Source organism: Antechinus flavipes, chromosome 2 (assembly GCF_016432865.1).
Source record: "Antechinus flavipes isolate AdamAnt ecotype Samford, QLD, Australia chromosome 2, AdamAnt_v2, whole genome shotgun sequence".
Taxonomy (NCBI): Eukaryota; Metazoa; Chordata; class Mammalia; order Dasyuromorphia; family Dasyuridae; genus Antechinus; species Antechinus flavipes.
In genome coordinates, this window is record NC_067399.1 from 298459355 (window position 1) to 298480561 (window position 21207).

At 34.1% G+C, this 21207-nt stretch overlaps 1 protein-coding gene across 3 annotated transcripts in view; it reads right to left on the reverse strand.

Annotated features, from left to right (window-relative positions):
* TDP1 (tyrosyl-DNA phosphodiesterase 1) overlaps positions 1 to 21207 on the reverse strand; it is a 170779-nt gene that overhangs the window by 113442 nt on the left and 36130 nt on the right. For all 3 annotated transcript variants that reach the window (XM_051977416.1, XM_051977415.1, XM_051977414.1), the window contains 2 exons: positions 15747 to 15781; positions 4694 to 4786 (listed from right to left, as the gene is read on the reverse strand). In XM_051977416.1, the coding sequence (XP_051833376.1) occupies positions 4694 to 4786; positions 15747 to 15781 (128 nt within the window). The remainder of the gene's footprint in view (positions 1 to 4693; positions 4787 to 15746; positions 15782 to 21207) is intronic.

The window sequence follows — 21207 nt, forward strand, 5'->3', positions numbered from 1 at the left end:
TAGTCACCGTACTCAAAGAGATAACAATAACAGAAAGCATTTATATAATGCTTTAAGTCTTATAAAATATGTCATATCATTTGATCTCCATAACAATGCAGGAAGTAGGTATTATCAAAAAGCAAACTAGGGTGCAGTGCATAGAGTTCTAGGCCCGGACTTAAGAAAAACTAACTCCAAATCTAGCCTCAGAATCTTAATGGCTGTATTACTCTCTCTCTCTCAGACTCAGTTTTCTCATCTATAAAAATGGGAATAATAATAGCACCTACCTTCCAGAGTTCTTGTGAGGTTTATATAATAAAGTATTTAGTACAATGCCTGGCACATAGAAAGTGCTATATAAAGGTAGATATTGTTATTATCATCCCCCTTTGGCAGATGAGGTTGACAGAGAACAAAGCAGCTTGCCATGGATTATAGAGCAAAAAAACAACATCCAAGACAGAATTTAACCTCCTGTCTTTCTAATGCAAAAAAGAATAAGCACGAAAATGTGTATTCAGGTTATGGAATGAGAAAAATTAATTTCATAGACTCTCTTGGCATTTGGGCACTTTTAAGGCTGTCAAGTTTCAATTTGTTTTACATTTATCTCCATAAATGCCTTATCCTGACTACTATTCAATTCAATGAGTAATTACTACACGATTTGCAGAGGACTGAGCCAGCTTTTGGACTACAAAGACTAAAATGAATCATGTGTTTGGTCAAAAAGCTAATATTCCAACGTAGGGATGCAACATGAATGCAGATAAGTGTGAAACATGTTTGGGAAAGGAGAAAAAATAGAAACTTGACTAAGAACTCTACGAATATTTGAAGAAGGAAAGCACTCTAGTGGCTGTAGAGGAACGGAAATCAGAGAAAGTTCACAAATGAGGCAGTGCCTAAGCTGAACTTTGTGGGAAGCTCAAAGGCAGAAATGAGAAGAGTAGGACATCCAGGCAGGGAGAAAAGCCTGAACAAAAGAATGGAAGGAAGAATTAGCAAGTCATGTTTGTGGAGCAGCAGACAGGTGTCAGCAGAACAGGATAAGTAATGTGAAATCAGGCTGGAGAGATCAACTGGAAACAGACAGGAGAGGTCCTAAATATCAGGCAGAGACGTTTATATTTCATCCCACAGGCAACAGGCCTCCAGGAAAAGCTTCTGAGAGGGGGAAGAGCATGGTCCGATCTGAGCCACAGGAAGGTGAACCTGACAGCTGTGCAAAGTAAGGACTGGAGAAAACAAAGAATGGTGCCAGAAACCAAGGAAAGGCTGCTAGAACAGGGTGGGTGAGAGGGCACAGGTATGAGACGTGAGGTAGACACAGAATTTGACAGAACCTGGTCCATCCACTATTGGTCAAAGATATCCATAAAGCTATAAATCTGAGCATCTGGGAAGACCAACCAATAGGTAGGAAGACTGAGTTCCTTCTTTGATGTGTTGACTTTGGAGGCACCAGGAGGTAATCGGGTAAACTAAGAACCTGAATTCAGGAGAAAGATTAGGGCTAAATATATAGATTTAAAAATCATGAATAGAGCTGATAATTGAATACATGAATAGACAAGATCACCAGACAAGCACCAAGAATATAAAATGAACTTGAGGAAAGTACTTTGAGAGGTACCCATATTTAAGGAAAAGGAGAGAGAAAAAGATCCACCTTAGGAGACTGAGAGGTCACAGTCTATTGATTGGATAGGTGAAAAACAAGGAAATGCTCTAGGAAGCCAAGAGAGAAAGAATATATAAGAGGGCAAGATTAAGTAAAAAGCTACAGAAAAGTAAAGGATATCAAGGACAGAGAGAAAATCATTTAGGTTGAATAAAGAAGAGATACATTTATTTTTCTTTTTTGATCTGATTTTTCTTGTGTAGCGTAATAATTGTGGCATTATGTATAGAAGAATTGCACATATTTAATATGTATTGGATTATTTGCCATCTAAAGGGAGAGGATGATAAGAGAGAGAAAAAAAAATTTGGATCACAAGGTTTTGCAAGGATGAATGTTGAAAACTATGCATATATTTTGAAAATAAAAAGCTTTAAAAAAGGATAATAAATTGACATATCCCTTCCAAAAAAAGATGAAGAGATAAGTGTCATCCTTTGAGAGAGCAGGTTCACTGTAGGGGTCGGGTAAGAAGCAAGTTTTCATGGAGTTAAGAAGAGAACGGGTAGTGAAGAAATGTAGGCAGTGAATGTAAAAGGCTTAAAAAAAAAAACAGTTAAGTTGTGCAAGGTAAGTAAGATATATGAGAATAACTGTTGTCTGGGCATTTCACTCATGTCCAACTCTTTGTTGGACATTTGGAGTTTTCTTGGCAAACATACTGGAGTGGTTTGTTATTTCCTTCTTCAGCTCCCTTTACAGATAAGGAAACTGAAGCAAACTTGTCCAAGATCTCATGGCTTATGTCTGAGGCAGGATTTGAATTCAGGAATGAGAGTCTTCCAAGTCCAGGCTGGGCATTCTATCCACTGTACCACCTAGCTGCCCTTAGAGAAGCAGTTATATGCTACTCTTTAACTATAACTATTAGGCTACAATAACTGGATTGAAGGGTCTTTAAGAATAGAGACAATATCTTAAATATTTTTGTATTTTCTTCGGTTCCTATCACAGCACACTAAATGTTGCAGACAATAAATATTGATTAAATGAATAAATAAAAGAATTAAGGAAATAAAAGATCATGGAAAACAACTATACAACAATAGAGCTGATACTCCAAGAGAGACAGTATCTATTGTTAGATGCCAAATTCCTATATAATATTAGTCACTGTGTGGGAAACAACTAATTGGCAATGAATGGAAATCAGGTTTTTAAACTCCAGAATATCTAAAACTGCCATACCTATGCAGATATATCAAAAAAAAGGAACCGCTAATGGCTAAAAAGTTTTTAACTGCCAACTACTATTGCTTGTTATAGAGACAATCTCATATCCTATGCTTGTTAAGGACACCAGTGTGCTTCAGAAGTCATTTAAATACAAAAACCTTGGAGCCACCCTCTACCATTTACGAGTCTTCCCCAGACCTTCATTACCCTTCTCCCTCCCATATCTTGCCAAGTCTAATCAATTTTTTTTTGTGCATCTCCAAAATCCATTTTCTTTCTCCTCTCATCTTCTCTAACACAAGTTCATGCCTTCAGTGCTTCTCACTGGAATATTCTGGCAGCTTCTAAATGAGCTCCCTGCCTCAAGTGTCTTCTCTTCTTCAATCTTTCCTCCATAAAATTACCTAAACACACATCTAGTCATGCAATACCCTGCAGAGAAAACTTAAAAGTTTTCCTGTTGAAGCTAGGCTCAAATAAATTCCTTCATGTATTTACATAATTTATTTATTTTATTTGAAATATCCAAGATTTATCTCCTAAAATGGAACATATTCTCTCACAACCCAGCCTCCATTGACTTTTCCAGACTTTTTGTTTATATATACTGCTCACTTCATGGCTCTTTGTTGCAAACTGGTAGTCCTCAAACAAGACATTCATTCCTCCTCCTTTGACCATGTTGCTTTCCTTCCCTGGAATTCCCTCCTTATCCATACCTGTCAGAATCACCAGCATCCTTAAAATCTCAGCTCAGGTGCACTTTCTACAACATTCTTCCTCTTCAGCTTCAATCCTATCCCTATCACACCAGGTGAATGTCCTATCTGAAATTACTTTGCAAATATTTCTATATACCTAAATATATTTATTCAAACTGCACTTAAGAAGTAAATGATCCTAAAACTGCAATTAACCACTTGTTATTTTCCATTTAGACACAGACTCAAACTGAAGAATAATCTATGTATTTTTGGCATAATCATTGTGGAAATTTGTTCTGACTAGGCATATATATTACAAAGAAGAGAGGAGAATTTGGGATAAGGTTGCCCCTCCTCCCCAAAAAAGAAATCATTAAAGCACATTTTTGAAATGCTCGAAATATTGTTCTTTCTTCACTTTTCCCACTTATCTCTCTAGTTTCATTAAGTTCCAACTGAAATCTTTTCATTTACTGGAAGCTCTCCCTAATCTCTCTAGAATCTGGTTAATTATTTCCTGTTCATCCTGTAAAACAGGATGTATGTGTGTGTGTGTGTGTGTGTGTGTGTGTGTGTGTATATATATATATATATATATGTATGTATATTTATCTGTTTGTATGTTGTTTCTTTCATTAGATTGTAAGCTCCTTGAGGATAAGGACGACTGTCTCTTGCCTTTTTTTTGTATCCCTAGAACTTAGTATAATGCCAGGCACATAGCTGCGCTTCAAAAATGCTGACTTGGATAGCTCTGAAGGTTACATGTTGAATTTATTCTTTTTTTTTAAACAAGCTGTATATTATATTCAAAGTATCATATTCCTCTCTATTTTATTGTCTATATATGAAAGTGCTCATTTTAGTTAATTTTTTAAGTCCAAAATTTGTTAAAAAAAAAAAAAAAAAAAACACGGCAAAAAGGAGCTCTGATTCTCTTTTGCTTTCACTATTTACAAGAACTTTGGGTAAGACATTCTCATCTTCGGTAATATGAGGATAATAATAGTTACAGTTCTCATCCCAAAGGGCTCCTGGGAGGACCAAATAAGAAAAGATACTGAAAGTGTTAAATACAAATTTAAGTTATCATTTACACATATTTCAGAAGACAGTCACTGCTAAGAGGCAAAAAGAAACATACCCTTGAGTTTTCTGATGCCAGTCAGCTTGAATAAGATTGGAAGTATGGATGACAACTCGAAGGCCTTCTTCATACAACAGCAGCATCATTTTCCTTCAAAAAAAAATATAGGATGGATAAATATAATTATACAGGGCTCTAGTAATCCTGACCCAAATTAATATTTGACAATTAAGAGTAGTCAAAGAATTTCTACTGAATCATTTTAGCATTCCTTATCATTTAAATTCTTCCTCTACTGTATAACATGGAAAACAATGAAATGACACATACAAGATACATTACTTACCAAGAATGTTAATAATCCCACACCGCAAAATTGCCTTATCTGATATTATCTACCAGAAAATGCTCAAATGATTCAACCTAGAATCATCCCAAAATAGACTTGTCCTAATCTTATTACCAATTACTTCCCAATGGGAAACCTTCACTTCAATATAGCCTCTTTCTATTTCTCCTACCCATTTTTACCATTTTAATTGACATCTCCTTAGATCAGTGGTTTTCAAAGTCTGGTCCAGAGCATCCTGGGAATCTCTGAAATCCTTTCAGAGAAGCTACAAATTCATAATTAGTTTTTATTTTTGATGTGATCAATATCTATAACTATAAACCACATAAACAAAAACTCTTTGGAAAGATCCTCAATCATTTTTAATAGTATAAAGATATTGAGAACAAAAGTTTGAGGACCATTGCCTTAGATTTTCTCATCTTATTTTTACCCCTGCATACAAATGTCCTTTTCTTTCCACTCTACCAGAAGAAACCATTCATTTTCTTTAAGAGGCAGCTCTAAAACCCTCCACCTTCCTTAAGTGTTCCTTATAATCCCACCCCACAAATCTTCTGTTATTTGAATTCTAAGAATATTTCACTTGTACTGAATAGTCTGAATTTCAATTGTTTAATAAATGTTTAATAATAATTTAATAAATGTTTATTAAGTATCCACTAAGTGCCAGGGATTTAGACAATGCCCCACAAATCTCAGTGCATTATTTCTTCAATAAGTTTTTGTACCTTCTTTTCCATTTGGCCAATTCTATTTTTTAAAGAGTTTTTGTCTTTGGTAAATCTTTTTACCTCTCTTGCTTTCTAAGGCATTCTTCTCCTCATTGGCTTTTTGTACTTACTTTACTATTTGTTCTAGTCTGCTTTGTAAGGTATTATTTTGTGTCTCCTTTACCAGGCTGTTGACTTGCTTTTCATGATTTTCTTGCACCACTCATTTCCCTTCCCAATTTTTCCTCTACCACTCTTAGTTGATTTTCAAAATCCTTTCTGAACTCATCCATTGCCTGAGCCCAATTCATATTTTCTTTGAGGCTTTGGATATATAAGCTTGGACTTTATCATCTCCCAAATGTGTGTTTTGATCTTCCTTGTCATCACAGAAATTTTCTATGGTCGGAATCTTTTTTCTGTAATTTGTTCATTTTTGCTGCTTATTATGTTGTGCCACAGTTCTCTTTTAATGTCCTGACTCAGTTTCCCTAAGTGTCCTATTCAGTTACTCTGCCCCAGGTTATAACCATTCCCTTTTAATATTTGCTAGGATAAAGGTCTTATATCTTAGAACTCAAGCTATAATCATTCCTGCTTAATATTTGATGGGATAAAGGTCTTTATCCATTTGAGATGTCATTAGAATATCAGAAACCTCTTCAGTCCCTCCCATTTTGTCATCTTAGGTGCCTCCCCCCATTAGGTCACCCCCATCCAGGCACCTCTCCCATTATGTCATCCTTCTTATTACTCTATAAAGGAATCTTGTATCCAACATTTGCTGCTGGATTCTTGGTAGGGATCTAGTATGAGCTAAGGGAAACTGTGTTTACTCCTGATGGTCTGTGTTCTGGCCTGGGAGGGACCACAAGCCCTCTTGTCTGCTCTGGAGCTGTGAGGAGGATCCCCACTCTCCAAGGTATGCTATGCTCCTCCCTGTTCTGGGACTGCCATCCAGCAATGTGACCTGGATTCAAGTGCAGACAAAGCATCAGAGCCCTGCTGCTGCGCCAGCGGAGACCCCAGAATCACCTTAAAACCAGCCATTCTTACATACTGTGGGCTGAGAGCCCTGGAACCAGCTACAGTTTTGGACACATAGCCTGCGTTGGCTTTTATAGTATCACTTTTTTTTTTAAAATTTGAAATATCCAAGATTTATCTCCTAAAATGGAACATAAGTCATTCAAGATCAAGAATCACGTCAATTTAATAAGGAGCCTTTATATACCACTTAAAGGATTGCAAAGAGCTTTAAAGATTATCTCACTAGATTCTCACAATTCTGTGAGGTAGATACTATCTACCTCATTTTACAGATAAGGAATCTGGCAGAGAGATTAAATGACTTAACAGATTATCAACAAAGTTAGTATTTGAGGCCGGATTTAAATTCGTCTTTCTGACTCTATCCAAAGCTCCAAGCTGCCTTTTTAATGACCCCAAAGTGGGAAGGACATTAAGATATAACCCTACATACAAGTAACAATCCAATTCAACAAACATTTCTTGAGCACTGAACATAGGTTAAATATTGTTCTAAGTATATTCTAAGTACACTGGGGGCACAAGTAGATACAGTGCCTGGTCTGAAGTCAGGAACACTCCTCCTCCTGAGTTCAAATCCAGCCTCAGACACTTAACTGTCTGAGTTAAGTCACTGGGTAAGTCACTTAACCTTGTCGGCCTCTGTTTTCTCATCTATAAAATGAGTTGGAGAAGGAAATGGCAAACCACTTCAGTGTCTTTGCCAAAAAACCCTGAAATGGGATCCTAAGTCAGACTTGGCAAAACAACAAAAAGTACAATAAATAAGACAATGTCGCTGACCTTAATAAATTTATAATCCAGTTTGAGGGAATAAAATATGAAAAAGCATTATAAATATTCACTGGAAAGGTAAGGAACATATTTTCCCTTAAAAAGGACCTGGCAAGACCACAAGGAAAAGGTAGAATTTAACATGGGTGTTGGAAGGTATATAGGTGGAATTTCAAAGAAAGGTATGTAAGGGCACACAGAATACCCTAAACTAAAGCACGAAGGAGTGGAAGCCCAGCATGTATTAAAGGAATGGCAGATAGCATGAAACCTTCATAGAAAGATTACTGGAATCAGAAGTCCACAAGAATACAATTTTTAAAATAAATAAATAAGGCTCTGACCAAGATGATTTGTCTAAGACTACAAAAGAATGAATTAATATATATGTGAATTTCATTCAAGGTACTCAGTATTAAACTAGTATATAGCTAAAAGAATTTCAGCACTTTTCAATGTATGAAATGTGTTCACTAAAATCTAGACCAATTTATATGCATAGTCATGAATTTATTAACTATAATGAAAAATAAGCTAATTCTAGACACAGAATACAAATCTGCCAAATATTTGTACCCACCAAGGTCAGTGAACCCTGATCATAGGAAATATAAAATAATTTAAGAGGGAACAGTTTATCATTTTTTTTAAACACGTAAAATGTATATATAAATAAGGGTAAGGGCTTTGGAAAAGAGAAAAAAAGTGGGAGATGGGGTTTCTTAAAAGTGTGAATCCAGATGTGCTTCTAATTTTATGATTATAAGAAATTATAGGTGGAATGATCCATCAAGATCCACTCCATTATTTTACAGATGAGGAAAATATATTTACTTTCAGATTTGTAGCAAGGAATATTTAAATTTAACTTAAACATTTAACTAGGATAATATGAATAAAATAAATGGTAAACCTAAAGTCTATATAAATACCTGTTATTATTTTCATAATTGTTGTTTTGTTTTGATTCCCCCCCCCTGGAAAAGCCGCATGGCTTATTGTGGATACAATTTGAAGGAAGTTTGTTGTTCAGTTCTTTTTCAATTATAGCTAACTCTTCATTTACCCCACTTAGGGTTTTCTTGGCAAAAATATTGTAGTAATTTCTATTTTCTTCTCCAGTTCATTGGACAGATAAGGAAACTGAGGCAAATAAGTTTATGTGACTTTGCAAGCCACACAGCTAGTAAGTCTCTGAAATCACATCTGAACTCAGATTTTCCTGACACTTGGCCTGGGTACTCTGTCCATTATACCACTTAGCTGTACTATAAGCCTTGTAAAGTGACATATGAATGTCACCTGACCAGGCAGCTTTGTTTGGACTGGATATAACACTGGACTTGAAGGAAAAATGTATTCGAGTCCTCACTCAAGTATTTAATAACCATCACCTTTGGCAAGTCAATCTCTTTCTGAGTCTCAGTTTCATCCATAAAATGGGGATATTAACACATCTCATAGAATTACTATGTGGATTAAACTAGGTAATGTATATCATTACAGGTCAGAGCATAGCATATACAGCTTTTTCATATATCACAGGGATAACAAAGTAAGTGATCTGGAAAACAAGTTATTCTGGGTTGGCAATTTATAATCTATGTGACCTCAAACAGATTACTTATTAATTATAATAAGATTAGTTGCTTCACTTATATGTAACCTTGGAAAAACCCGAGTTCAAGTTCTGTCTCTTGACAATTACAAGCTGCGTGATCCTGGGCAGTACACTTAACCTCTCCTGCCTCAGTTTCCTTATCTGCAAAAGGAAGAGGCTGGATTAGATGGTCTCTAAGAAACTTTTCAGTACTAAATCCAAGTGTTCTGTAAATCTTTAAAAAACATAAATTTGAGCTACAACTGTTATTAATATTAATAAGTAACCCGTTTGAGGTCACATAGGTTATAAATTGCCAACCCAGAATAGTTTCTGTTTCTTGTCTACTCTTCTAGAACACTAATTTACCTTGTTATCCATGTGGTCTATGGAAAACAACCCTAGATTAAGAAACCAGAAGCTGAGAATCTACATCTATCTGTTTGACCTTGAGAAAATCAATTCTGCTCTCCAGGTCTATTTCCTCATGGGACAGCTATTAAATTAGCTGATTTCCGTGATTTCTTGTAGCTCCAAAATTCTATGATCCATTAGGTGTATTTCACTAAAGACCCTAAAACACAAATCTGAATATATTATATCATGAAGCAATGTCCATAATAAAAATGAAGATGGAAACAATAACATTTATATAGTATTTCTGCTAATGTTATATCTGACTCTATGGGACTCTACTTGTTGACGAACATACTAGAGTGGTTTGCCATTACCTTCTCCAATATGTTTCCTTTTACAAATGAGGAACTGAAGCTAAGAAGCTTGAGGTTTATAAAAATGCCTTACACACATTTTATGATTTTATCCTCACAACAGTTTTGGAAGGTAGATGTTATTACTATCACCATTTTACAAATGAGGAAACTGAGGCAGCCAGGATAAGTGACTTGTTCAGAGTTATACAATTGGTAAACATCCGATACCACATTTGAACCCAAAGTCTCCCTGGTCCCAAGTCCAGTGCTATCAAACCCGTGGGTCAGCAAGCAATTTGGCTATTTGTGATCATTTAGCTTTGATATGTCCACATGTTATCACTGAAAACAGCTTGACACAAGCTAATTCCCTTTGTATGATATTTACACAGAGAGAGGTAAGAGATTTGAGCTAAAAAGTGATTGTCACTGCAGTAAATGCTACTTCTCTTATCCTTAAGCTGATTGGTACAAGAGGCATATAAGAAGCATTCTATCCACTGTGCTCCCTGTGCTACCCCTATAATCATACTTACATGTCAACCTGCTTCTTTCCTCATCTATACTAAGAGCACAAAAACTTGGTAGTTAGCTGTGGACCGCGATAAGGATTTCAAAAATCAATTGCTAAAAGAATTTAGCTAGGTGGCAGAGTGGATAAAGTGTCAGATGCGAAGACAGGAAGCTCTGAATTCAAATGTAACCTCAAACTTTTACTAGCTGTGTGATCTGGACAAGTCATTAAATTTGGCTTACCTCAGTGTTCTCATCTGTAAGATGAGCTAGAGAAAGAAATGGCAAGCTACTCCAGTAGCTTTTACCAAGAAAACCTCAAATAGGATAACAAAGAGTTGGATACAACTGAGAACCAATGAAGAACCACAAAAATAAGTCAGGAGAAAACCTAGTTATACCAAGAAATCCAGCCCACAGTAGGGGGAAAATGGATATAGAAAAGAATCATTTCAACCAAAATTTGGCATCTGACAGAGTCAAGACTTTCTTCATATAGTAACTTGGAAAGTACTGGACTGAAATTGAAAAATCAGTGAAATATCCTGAAAGACAGATAATGAAACACAATCTCCTACCTTTTCTTATGTGAGGGAGTTAAATAATACTGCGTACACTGTCCCTTGTGTGCACTGTACTAATTTTTTAAAACTTCTTTGTCAAAAGAGGGTCAGTCTCAGGTAGCAGGAGAGTGTATAAAAATGAAATTAACTGTGATATATGAAATAAAAAATACTGATAAAACTTTGGTTTTTTTTTTTTTTTTTTTTTTTTTTAAAGAAAGGCTTGACCCCAGGTATCTAAAGACCCAGATTCTAGGCCTAACTCTGATATTAACTAAGTTTGTGATTCTGGGAATAACATTTAACTTCCTCATGTGTAAATTAAGAGAGGCGGGCCAGTATGATTTCTAACATTCCTTCCAGCTCTGAATTATTTATTAAGTTATTAGAAGTTATTAGTTATTAGGAGACAGTGTTATAAATTAAAAGTTATTAGGAAACAAGGACATGCTCCAATTGTCAATTTAGTAGCAAGTATACTCCATCAAAACAGGCAACTGAAAGATATGACATCGCCAAATGCATAGAGGTATTTTAAAATTCTTATTAATTCCCAAGTTAATTACTTCACGTTATCTTATAATTATATATCAAGCATATACCTTCTCTCTCCAGTAGAAGTATAAGCTCTTTGAGGTTAGAGACAAAATTTTTGATCAATGGTTCTTACATGTTTAGTCTTAGGACCTTTTTGCACTATTAAAAATTGTTGAGGAGCCCCTCTCCTCAAGATCTTTAACTAATGTGAGTTATATCTATCAATATTAAAATGTCTTATGGCCCTTTTCAACAGTGAGCTGATTCAAACCAGTTCCAAATGGTGATGGAGAGAGCCATCTGCAGCCAGAGAGAGGACTCTGGAAACTGAGTGTGGAACACAACATAATATTTTCACTTTTTTGTTACTGTTTGTTTTTTTTTCTCAATTTTTTTTTCTTTTTGATATGATTTTCCTTGTGCAGGATGATAACTGTGGAAATATGTTTAACATATATTGGACTACTTGCTGTCTAGGGGAGAAAATGTGGAGAAAGATGGGAGAAAAAAATTTGGAATTTTGCAAGGATGAATGCTGAAAACTATATGCATGTTTTGAAAATAAAAACAGTTTTAAAAATAGTAAAATGTGTTATTATGAAAATAGTTTTGACTTCAGGGATTCCCTAAAAGAGTCTGTGATACCCACTTTCATTACTGATTGCCCTGGCAGTTCCCAGACTATCCTTTGAGAACTGCTGATTTAGACCAAGGAATCATTTTTAATCCCTTCTGTGCCATGGATCCCTTGAGCACTCTGATGCAGTCTATCAAAGTCTTCCAGAAAAATATTTTCAAATACATAAAATAAAATATAAGATTACAAAGGAAGCCAATTATGCCAAAAGTTACTAAAATATTTTAAAAGGCAAGTTCTTGGTTAAAGCCCTGGCTTTATATACAATCATACCTTTTTTTCTGGCTCCTACCACTCTTTGCAAAGCACAATGTATAATGCTGACATAGTAGGAACTTTAACAGTTTGAAGAACCTTAAAATAATATCACTTCTTATCAAAGCCCAACTTCTAAAGCTTTAAGTTTTAAGATACTGGATAGCCCAGTGGACAGAGCGATGGGCCAGAGATTAGGGAGACTATTCTGAGTTCAATTCTGGTCCAAGAGAGTCACTTAACCCATTTGCCTCTGTGTCCTCAACTGTAAATGAGCTGGAAAAGATGGCAAAACACCAATTTCTTTGGCAAGAATACTCCAAATGGAATCACAAAGCTTCAGACATGAATGAAATGATTCAATAACAAGTCCCTAGTTATGAAAGGCTCAATAATTAAACTTGATTTAACAACTCTGCATTTCTGAAAACATTGCTTTATGCTTCACATAGGGAAAAAACATTAATGAGAAACTCAAAATTTTGTTGAAATGGATTTTTAGCTAGAGTCAAATAGGAAAGTATAATTAAAGTTTACATTAATAATAGGGGAAAAGTAAAATTAAAGGGAAAAAAGATCTAATACCACTGGGTTCTGGCGATCATTTTTAATGAGAGCTAATATAATACTACCACATTTCTTTCCAATATCTAAGAAATCAAATGTAGGCTAAATGAGTGGGTAAATTTTTATATGTGTCTTTGCCCCTACAGAATCATTTTAAAACGGGTCAGCAGAAGACAATTCTAAAATCGTATTTTATTAAAACAGTTGATATGATTATATCACTTTAAGGTTTACAAAGTGCTTTTTTACATATATTTTGGCCCCGGGATGTAGCTATTAAGGCTCATTTTACATATGAGGAAACTGAAGTTCTGAAACTTGGGACTTTTCAAGGTCAAAGGTTATTAGATCTGAGTTAGTAAGTGTATCTAAGGAAAGAATAAAATACTCTGGGCCCCCAGATTCCAGGTTTAGTCCTCTATCCATTATGCCATGTTGCCTCCCACAGGTATCTCAAAATTACAATTATCCTTTTCACATCAATTTTCTCCACTAAGGTTTTAATATATTACATGTCCACTTAAGAACTAAATGGAAATTGAGAATTTTGTGGAAGCCACAGAAAATACACACAAACCAGCAGATAGCAAAAAACTATAACCAAATCTTTAACCCAAATTTTACAATAAGGTAAACACCTTAGAAAAGAAAAAGGAAAAAAATTCAGACTTTTTCTCTGGTACGATGAGACAGAAAAATTTTATATGGATTTTTCCAGATTGCAGAAGCACTACATCCATAACCCCTGTTCAATGTGGAAGGGATAAATACAGAAGTGCTAGAAGTTATCAGGTCAAACATGAGTTCACATATTTAGCACCCCAAACTGGTACTTTATGTTGATCTGCAAGACCCCTAGAATGAGGAACTCTAACTTTCAATTCTATTTTACCCCACTTCTCCAATCCAAGGGAAGTTCAGTTCACTTCAGGGTAGTTCTAACTTTTTAGGAAGTTCTTTCTTATATGAATCCAATTGCCTACCTATAAATTCCTCCCATTGTTTCTAGATCTACCATCTGGTATCAAGCAACACAAGTCTAATATCTCTGACATTCTTTCAAATACTTATATACAATTTGTCCCTACTCTCAACTCTCACTCCCTATTTAGATTTCTTTTTTTAATTTGAAATGAAATAAGTAGCTTAATGTGAACATTTCAAATCAAAGGACATTAAAAAAAAATCAAAATCTATAATATTGAATGTGTTTGATGCAACTCTGATCAATCAATGAAAATGTCTATTACAACAGATAAAAGGAAAATGATATACTTCAACGCTTTGCTGTTCAATAATTTTTTAGTTATGTCTTGACTCTTCATAATTCCATTTGGGGTTTTCTTAGCAAATAAACTAGAGGGATTTGCCATCTCCTTCTTCTGCTCATGAGGAAAGTGAGGTAAACAGAGGTAAGTGACTTGTTCTGAATCAGACAGTGTCAAAAACCAGATTTGAACTCAGGAAGATGAATCTTCCTGATTCTAGACCTGGCACTCTACCGACTATGCCATATAGTTTACCATATTTCATTGTAGATGCTTCTACTGTTAGCTTAGAAGCAAATCTTGAATGAAAATCATTAGGAAAATACCCATTTTCATTACTGACACAGAGCAAGAACAAGTCTGAAGCATTTACATTGAAGCATCCTTAATGATGGCAAATCTTGGTCCTCTTGAGATGGATGTGATTTTTGAAAATGGACAAAAATATTAATAGTAAAGTCTGATGAAAAAGGCTGATTAAGCTGAGCAATGCTGTTTTCAATCAAAAGCAATGTGTAACTTGAAAGTAATGAAAATGTATTTCTGCTGTAGCTCATAACTTGACTTGGGAGGAAATATCCAAATATTAATTCAAACATTTAAGCAATGATAGCTAGGTTGGAAAGAGTACATAGAATCCTAAGGGGACTACTTTGAGGAAGGCAAATTTACATTTGGATATATAAATTCTATTTGTTTTTATCACAAATAAGTTTAATTACCATGGGCCTATCTAACTTGAAGTTTTTCTATTCAATAAAAACTAAACGTTTCCTAAACAAGTTTGGTAGACACCATCCTAATATTAATTGGTTCCTAAAAAGACATTGGTGCTCACTGGTACTTGACTCTGAAAACATATATAAAATAAGCATAAAGCTAAAAGAATTACACAGTATATCCCAAAAGCTTGATTCTAAGCTTTGACAATTTATCCTTTAACTATCCAATTAAGTAATATTAAAATATCCAATAAATAGCTGGCCACATAGGACCATGCATACAATAATACTTTATTATTTAAACTACTAAAGCTTAAAACTTTAAAAAAAAAAAAAAGCTGTTAAAGCTTTTGGATTACCTTTTTACTATTACTATACATTTATTATAGAAGTGAATGTGTGTATATAAACATGTACATACTAAATAATATATGTATATGTATGTATTCATATATGTGTATGCATATATATTACATATAAAACATTCTAGCAGGGAAATCAGAGGTTTCAAAGTCAGAAGATCAGGAATCCAATTCAGACTCTGCTATATACCATCCATGTGACTTTGAAAAAGTGAATTAACTTCTCTGAACCTCAGTTTACCCATTTACAAGCTAAGAATACTAAATTAGGTAGTAATATTCCTTATATTTCTAATGCCTATGGAAAGGATCACTTTTAAAGCTAGCTATTTTAATAAAAAATAAGGAAATGAACATACTTCTGACCTTCCATACTACTTTTCAATTTCTTTAAGATATTCCACAAATTTAAAATGATTCTGAATACATCACTCTTAAGATAAAGGAAATCCATTTTTTCTCATTTCTAAATAAAATTACTTACGTATGATGAGTTCCAAATGCAATATCCAACTTGGCCTAGGATGACAAAAAAAAAAAAAAAAAGCCTGACCTTAATTATTTATGAAATACATTTTCACTCAAAACATCACACAATTCAATTGAAATGTAGTTTGAAAAGATTTGGACCTCCATTTTTTTTTTCAATGTATTGTCTGCCCTCTAGTGGAAAAAAGCTTAGGCAGCATGACAGTCTTTTTATAGTCACATTCACAATTGCTTTTCATTTTAACATTAAATTTTAAAGGTTAAATAGGATGATTTTATATCTCAAATCGCCTTATTTAGAAATTAGCCTGCATCAATAGAGTGTTTTTTTAATAACTTTTTATTGATAGAACCCATGCCAGGGTAATTTTTTACAACATTATCCCTTGCATTCACTTCTGTTCTGATTTTTCCCCTACCTCCCTCCACTCCCTCCCCCAGATGGCAAGCAGTCCTTTACATGTTGGATAGGTTACAAAATATCCTAGATACAATATATGTGTGCAGAATCTAACAGTTTTCTTGTTGCACAGGGAGAATTGAATTCAGAAGGTATAAATAACCCGGGAAGAAAAACAAAAATGCAAGCAGTTTATATTCATTTCCCAGTGTTCTTTCTTTGGGTGTAGCTGCTTCTGTTCATCTTTGATCAATTGAAACTGAATTAGCTCTCTTTATCGAAGAGATCCACTTCCATCAGAATACATCCTCAAACAGTATCGTTGTTGAGGTATATAATGATCTCCTGGTTCTGCTCATTTCACTTAGCATCAGTTCATGTAAGTCTCGCCAGTTCTCTCTGTATTCATCCTGCTGGTCATTCCTTACAGAACAATAATATTCCATCACGTTCATATACCACAATTTACTCAACCATTCTCCAATTGATGGGCATCCTTTCATTTTCCAGCTTCTAGCCACTATAAACAGGGCTGCCACAAACATTTTGGCACATACATGTCCCTTTCCTTTCTTTAGTATCTCTTTGGGATATAAGCCCAGTAGAAACACTGCTGGATCAAAGGGTATGCACAGTTTGATAACTTTTTGAGCATAGTTCCAAATTATTCTCCAGAATGGCTGGATGGGTTCACAATTCCACCAACAATGTATCAGTGTCCCCGTTTTCCAACATCCCCTCCAACATTCCCCATTATCTTTCCCTGTCACTCTAGCCAATCTGACAGGTGTGTAGTGGTATCTCAGAGTTGTCATAATTTGCATTTCTCTGATTAATAATGATTTGGAGCATATTTTCATATGTCTACAAATAGTTTCAATTTCTTTGTCTGAGAATTGTCTGTTCATATCCTTTGACCATTTATCAGTTGGAGAATGGTTTGATTTCTTATAAATTAGAGTCAATTCTCTATATATTTTGGAAATGAGGCCTTTATCAGAACCTTTGATTGTAAAAATGTTTTCCCAGTTTACTGTTTCCCTTCTAATCTTGTCTACATTTGTTTTGTTTGTACAAAAACTTTTCAATTTGATATAATCAAAATTTTCTATGTTGTGGTCAATAGTGATCTCTAGTTCTTCTTTGGTCATAAATTTCTCCCTCTTTCACAGGTCTGAGAGGTAAAGTATCCTATGCGCTTCCTTTATAATCTCATTCTTTATGCCTAGGTCATGAACCCACTTTGACCATATCTTGGTGTACGGTGTTAAGTGTGGATCAATGCCTAGTTTCTGCCATACTAATTTCCAATTTTCCCAGCAATTTTTGTCAAATAATACATTCTTATCCCAGAAACTGGGGTCTTTGGGTTTGTCAAATACTATATTATTAAAGTTATTGGCTGTTTTGTCCTTTGAACCTAACCTATTCCATTGATCAACTAGTCTATTTCTTAGCCAATACCAGATGGTTTTAGTAACTGCTGCTTTATAATATAATTTTAGATCTGGTACAGCTAGGCCACCTTCATTTGATTTTTTTTCATTAATTCCCTTGAAATTCTTGACCTTTTGTTTTTCCATATGAACTTTGTTGTTACTTTTTCTAGTTCATCAAAGTAGTTTTTTGGGAGTCTGATTGGTATAGCACTAAATAAATAGATTAATTTAGGTAGTATTGTCATCTTTATTATATTTGCTCGCCCAATCCAAGAGCATTTAATATTTTTCCAGTTGGTTAGATCAGACTTAATTTGTGTGGAAAGTGTTTTGTAGTTTTGCTCAAAGTTTCTGATTTTCCCTTGGCAGATAGATTCCTAAATATTTTATACAATCAGTAGTTACTTTAAATGGAATTTCTTTTTGTAACTCTAACTGTTGGGTTTTGTTAGTGATATATAAGAATGCTGATGATATATGAGGGTTTATTCTGTATCCTGCAACTTTGCTGAAGGTGTGGATTGTTTCTAATAACTTTTTAGTAGAGTCTCTGGGGTTCTCTAAGTATACCATCATATCATTTTTGGTGTCCTCATTGCCTATTCTTATTCCTTTAATCTCTTTCTCAATTCTTATTGCCAAAGCTAGCATTTCTAATACAATATTAAATAGTAACGGTGATAGTGGGCAACCTTGTTTCACTCCTGATCTTATTGGGAATGGTTGCAGTTTTTCCCCATTACATATGATGGTTACTGCTGGTTTTAAATAGATGCTACTGATTATTTTAAGGAAAAGATCATTTATTCCTTTACTCTCAAGAGTTTTTAATAGGAATGGATGTTGGATTTTATCAAATGCTTTTTCTGCATCTATTGAGATGATCATATGGTTTTTGTTTTAATATGGCCAATTATACTGATAGTTTTCCTAATATTGAACCAGCCCTGCATTCCTGGTATAAATCCTACTTGATCGTGGTATATTATCCTGGGGATGATTTTCTGTAGTCTTTTTGCTAATATCTTATTTAAGATTTTAGCATCAATATTCATTAGGGAGATTGGGCTATAATTTTCTTTCTCTGTTTTCAACCTATCTGGTTTAGGTATCAGTACCATGTCTGTGTCATAAAAGGAATTTGGTAGGACTCCTTCATTCCCTATTTTTTCAAATAGTTTATAAAGCATTGGGGCTAATTGTTCTTTGAATGTTTGATAGAATTCACATGTAAATCCATCTGGTCCCGGGGATTTTTTTTTAGGGAGTTGATTAATAGCTTGTTCTATTTCTTTTTCTGAAATGGGACTATTTAAGCAATTTACTTCCTCCTCTGATAATGTGAGAAGCCTATATTTTTGGAAGTAGACGTCCATTTCGCTTAGGTTATCAAAGTTATTGGCATGAAGTTGGGCAAAATAACCCCTTATTATTTCTTTAATTTCCTCTTCATCAGTGGAAAGTTCTCCTTTTTCAGTTTTAAGACTGCTAATTTGATTTCCCTCTCTCCTTTTTCTAATCAGATTTACCAAAGGTTTATCAATTTTATTGGTTTTTTCATAAAACCAACTCTTACTTTTATTTATTAGTTCAATAGTTTTTTTTTTACTTTCTATATTATTAATTTCTCCTTTTAATTTTAGAATTTCAAGTTTAGTAATTGATTGAGGTTTTTAATTTGGTCTTTTTCTAACTTTTTAAGTTGCAGGCCCAATTCATTGATCTTCTCTTTTTCTATTTTATTCAAATAAGCCTCTAAGGATATAAAATTTCCCTTATTACTGCTTTGGCTGCATCCCATAAATTTTGATATGATGTCTCATCGTGGTCATTATCTTGAGTGAAATTATTAATTGTGTCTATATCAATAGAGTGTTAAGGAACATTAATATGGGGAGAAAGACAAGGTATTGTATAAAGTCCATCTAACTGGCATTAATAAAAAAAATTAATTCATGAAAGTTTTTGGAGCCAATTTAAAAGGAAATATTCACAGAATTAACACACTACCAAATTGGAGCACACCTCAGATATCATCTGGTCTATCATGTGCTGAACAGAAAATGGGTCTAAAATAAAACATTGCAGGGGTGAATCATCTATTTCCAAGGAAATACTCTAATTGTAAGAAAGTCTATCATTATAAAAACCTCTATCTTCTATTCCAGTTTTCACCCATTTTACCCAGTGTGCCCTAGAGAACCAAAAAGAAATCTTAAAAATAAAAAGCATTATTTGGTAATAGCTGAAGAGAGCTAACACATACCTTTCCTATTATCTTCTACTTCTCCAAGTTTTCTCATTTCCAAGATAACCACCTTCAGGTATTTCAACCAACTTAAATTTGTCCTACTTCTTCACATTATAGGTTCCTATCTTCTAAGAGGCTCTATTCAGTGGTTTCCAAATTTATGTGATTGCATACTCCATCAGTATGGTGTAAATTTGTGTAAAAAAAATTTGTGTGCATACTACTAATGCACATATGTACTTATTTATAAACTACATGCAAGTTATTAGGTACTAATTATTTGTATTATAAACTATATGCAAGGCTTTAGATACTAATTATGTGTGCTTGTGTGTGTGTGTGTGTATGTGTATAAATCGACCATATATATTAATTTGAAGTACTATTTACACATATTACAAAATACAAACAAAAAATAAATATTAAAAGTTAAAAAAAAATTGATTCTAAAATCAATAGGGAACCACAAGAGTTTTCTGAGTAGGAGAGTAAAATGGACAAACCTAAATTGTAGAACATTTTGGCAACTGTGGGGATGGATATATTGTCTGGAAGTGAGATTTGAAATAGGAAAAACAATTATAGAAGGCTAATGCAATAAATTAGGTAAAAGATGATGAGTTTTTATCAAAAAAAAGGTTATGCCTTTGTGAACAACAAGTTGTGGTAAATGATTGTGATGGAACATATATATGTATATATATTGTGCTGAGAAATCATGAGCTCAACAATCTTAGAAAAACACGGAAAGACTTGCATGAAAGAATGAAGAGTGAAATGAGCAGATCCAAGAGAATATTGTCTACACTTTAGACTGCACAGTAACAGCAATTTTGTTTTAAGCACGATTGAGCAAATAAGTTATTTTGACTATTTCAAATACCCAAATTAACTACAAAGAACATAGGAAGAAAGACATTATCTGCATCCAGAGAAAGAACTGAAAAATAGAAGTATGGATATAATTTTATATACACACACACAAAAACACATTTGTGTTTAATGCTAGCCATCCCTAGGGCAAAGAGGAGGGAAAAAAAAGAAAAAAAGATTTATACCGTAATTTTATTGTATATTTAAAAGAAATAATAAGTTGCATTTGGCAGAGTTGCAGTCTCATGCACTATCATCTTTTCTTTATCACACAATGCTATAGAAATGTCTGTTTTATTCTATAAATTAAAAATAAAATAATAGTTTTAAAAGGCATGCCAATAATCAATGAACAAACATCACTTAACTGGATATTAACAATACATTCACTACTATTAAGTATCTACTATCTACAAGCCAACATACTAGGTCCTAATGATGAAAAAAACCACAGCTCCTTACTTCAATGAAGGGACCACAGACATTCAAATAA